Genomic DNA, 2738 nt, shown 5'->3' with positions numbered 1-2738 from the left:
CCCCCCCCCCCACAACTCACATTGATCTGTTAACAGAGCAGTGCAAGGAAATTTGAAATATTAGTGTTTTAGGTGATTCCAGCAATGGTGATTGTACATAGTAGTTACTTTCAACTCAGCTATAACTAAAGATTGTTAGCAGTTGTATCCAAGATGGGCGGGCTCAATGAGATACAGTATTTGAAAAGGCTTAACTGACCGAACTTGTCCAAAATAGAGGCATATTAAATAATTGCCAGTAGGTATAGCACAACATGTAAAAATGTGGAATTAAGAAATAATAGATGTTGAGTTTTTAAGAATGAAAAGAAGATAATAAATGTGGGTGCGACTCCCACAAAAGAGAGAAAAAAAGGTATAGCACAAAATGCTTGAATCAATAATAAAAAAGAAACTTGTCGGTTCATTTAAGCCAATTGTAAATACCTCCATGTTTGATGATTGTTTTTTAGGATATGATCCATATAGCTGACACAAAGGTCGCTGCACGCTATGGGGACTTCTTCATTAGACAGATTCATAAGCTGGAGGAGGTGAGTTGCTTATTTATTTATAACTTGTTCAACAAAAGAGGTGTTAAGTCGTTGGTCCCACTTTGCCTTGCATAGCGCTGTGCCTTACCCCACACCTCTTTCCCGACACCTTCCTTCAGGTTTCTTTGCATCTATATCCATACTTCATTTATAAATTTATCCAAGTATTAATGTACTTTTTTATATTTGCAGATGAATCGAGCCTTGAAGAAAAGCGAGTTGTTGTCCATGCATCAGAAGTGAACCAACGAATGAGCGGAATACTAAGCAGTGTCCTTACAATCTTTGAGCTTGCACAGTCTTAATCAACTCATTACACAAATGAATGTCAACCTCATAATAGCATAATATATTGATAAAATTTTAATACCAATGATCATATTTCTATTATTTAATTCCCACTCCTCATTTGTGGAGGTCTTTTGAATGCATTGTCAGTGTCAATATCTGGTAATATAAATCTTCCATTAGATTTGTTATATATGCTGTCAGTCAACAGCCGTTTATACAGCCATTCCAGATGGAATTTCCCATATTTGCTTTTTAATATCCATAAAATGTAAACTAAAATATCTTAGGATTTGCTATAAATTTTAGTTAATTGATGTTAAATTTTACTAAGACATCTACTGTATTTGCGGTTTAGATTCTCAGAGGCAGATTGAGTAACATTAAATATCAAGACTTGTACTAAAGGATCTGCCTTGTCTATTCTGTTTGTCTCATTGAGTGATTATTTGATTATAGAATTTGTAATGAGATGCAGTTACAGAGTTTGTAATATAAAAGTTTTTAATGTAATAGCAGTTAAAGAGATTATAGTGTAATGCAGTTATAGAGTTTATGTATGCAGTTACAGAGTTTGTAGTGCAATGCAGTTACAGAGTTCGTAATATAAAAGTTTGTAATGTAATATAATTAAAGAGATTGTAGTGCAATGCAGTTACAGAGTTTGTAATGTAATGCAGTTAGATTTAAGTATTGTGGACTAACTTGTACAATAACAACCTTCTCTCCAAGGGTTCACCTTATTTCTGAGATACCGGGTAAACCAGTTCCCAGCTGCTCTCATCTGTCCCCAAGAGGGCATGCAAGAATGTTTAAGAGGCTGGAGGGGCAATGTCGGCCACATATGCCTAATTGAATGTTATCATCGTTATTTAAGCTTAAAACTAGGCTTTAAGTGGCATTTATCAACCTGCAGAGGACTCTTGTGATCTTTCGATGTCACGGAAGAAGACACCACTGGAAAACACGGGGTAAAAAAATCGTTCGTTTTAATAATTTAAAACGAATTTTTAATAGGCCAAGAAATCCCCAGCAATCGGACCTCATACTCTTTGATATAACCAAAGAGTATGTGGTATACAATAAAATCAAAGATCTTATAAACACAGGACAGCGTTCTCCGCGATTTACGCGTGCAAATTCTGTAAGAACGTATGAACGGCACCCTCTTGCTAAATTGAAAACTTTTGAGGGAAAACTTGACCACTATGACCATACCGTACACCTCACGACTTTACGTTTACCCGTAACAATTAGAAGCGTCCGATATACAATGCACCCTCTCTTCAGAACATAAGGAACGTACTTGGTAACCCAAACTTTGGCGTAAAATCGCAGAGAACGCCATCTTATGTTTATAAGATCTTTGAATAAAATCAAAGATCTTATAAACACAAGATACCGTTCTCCGCGATTTACGCGTGCAAATTTGGTCCTACTAAATACCACACGCGACCACTCGCGACCACACGGGTGCAAAAATGATAAAAATATTACCACACGAGAGTAGAGAACTACTTAATAATCAATAGAAACCAACTTTTAGTACGGTAATTATCCGAATTCCGTTAAAAATCGATGTATCTTGATTTTGATTTGTTGGTTTTTCCCGTCGTGTCTCGGTAATGTAATGCGTTAATTGTGGACCTGTAACGCATTGACGTGTCCGCTGAAACGCATTCAACCATGACCTTCATGTCTGTGTTTCATATCATCAATCAAAATAGGCCGTGATATACTGCCACGTGAACGGTAATCCTATTCTACATAAAATGAAAATGAGGATTTGAATTGTTATATATTGTTAGATTGATCGTTTATTTTTATTTTCTGTCAAACTCTTATACAGTACGGTATGTTTTTTTTTCTTTTTCAGTGTAGGGCCTACATCAATGGAATAAAGAAGATTGCATTAAT

At 35.7% G+C, this 2738-nt stretch overlaps 1 protein-coding gene across 1 annotated transcript in view; it reads left to right on the top strand.

Moving 5' to 3' along the window:
* LOC117117467 (eukaryotic translation initiation factor 3 subunit L-like) overlaps positions 1-1228 on the top strand; it is a 10721-nt gene extending 9493 nt beyond the window's left edge. The window contains exons 15-16 of the mRNA XM_033261771.1: positions 453-533; positions 726-1228. Coding sequence (XP_033117662.1) covers positions 453-533; positions 726-776 — 132 coding nt within the window. The 3' untranslated portion in view covers positions 777-1228. The remainder of the gene's footprint in view (positions 1-452; positions 534-725) is intronic.
* Positions 1229-2738: the final 1510 nt, after the last annotated feature.

Source organism: Anneissia japonica, unplaced genomic scaffold (genome assembly GCF_011630105.1).
Source record: "Anneissia japonica isolate Jap-2015-1 unplaced genomic scaffold, ASM1163010v1 scaffold108273_len470852_cov203, whole genome shotgun sequence".
Taxonomy (NCBI): Eukaryota; Metazoa; Echinodermata; class Crinoidea; order Comatulida; family Comatulidae; genus Anneissia; species Anneissia japonica.
The sequence above is the reverse complement of the archived record's forward strand: the minus strand, read 5'-3'. Positions and strand labels throughout refer to the sequence as shown.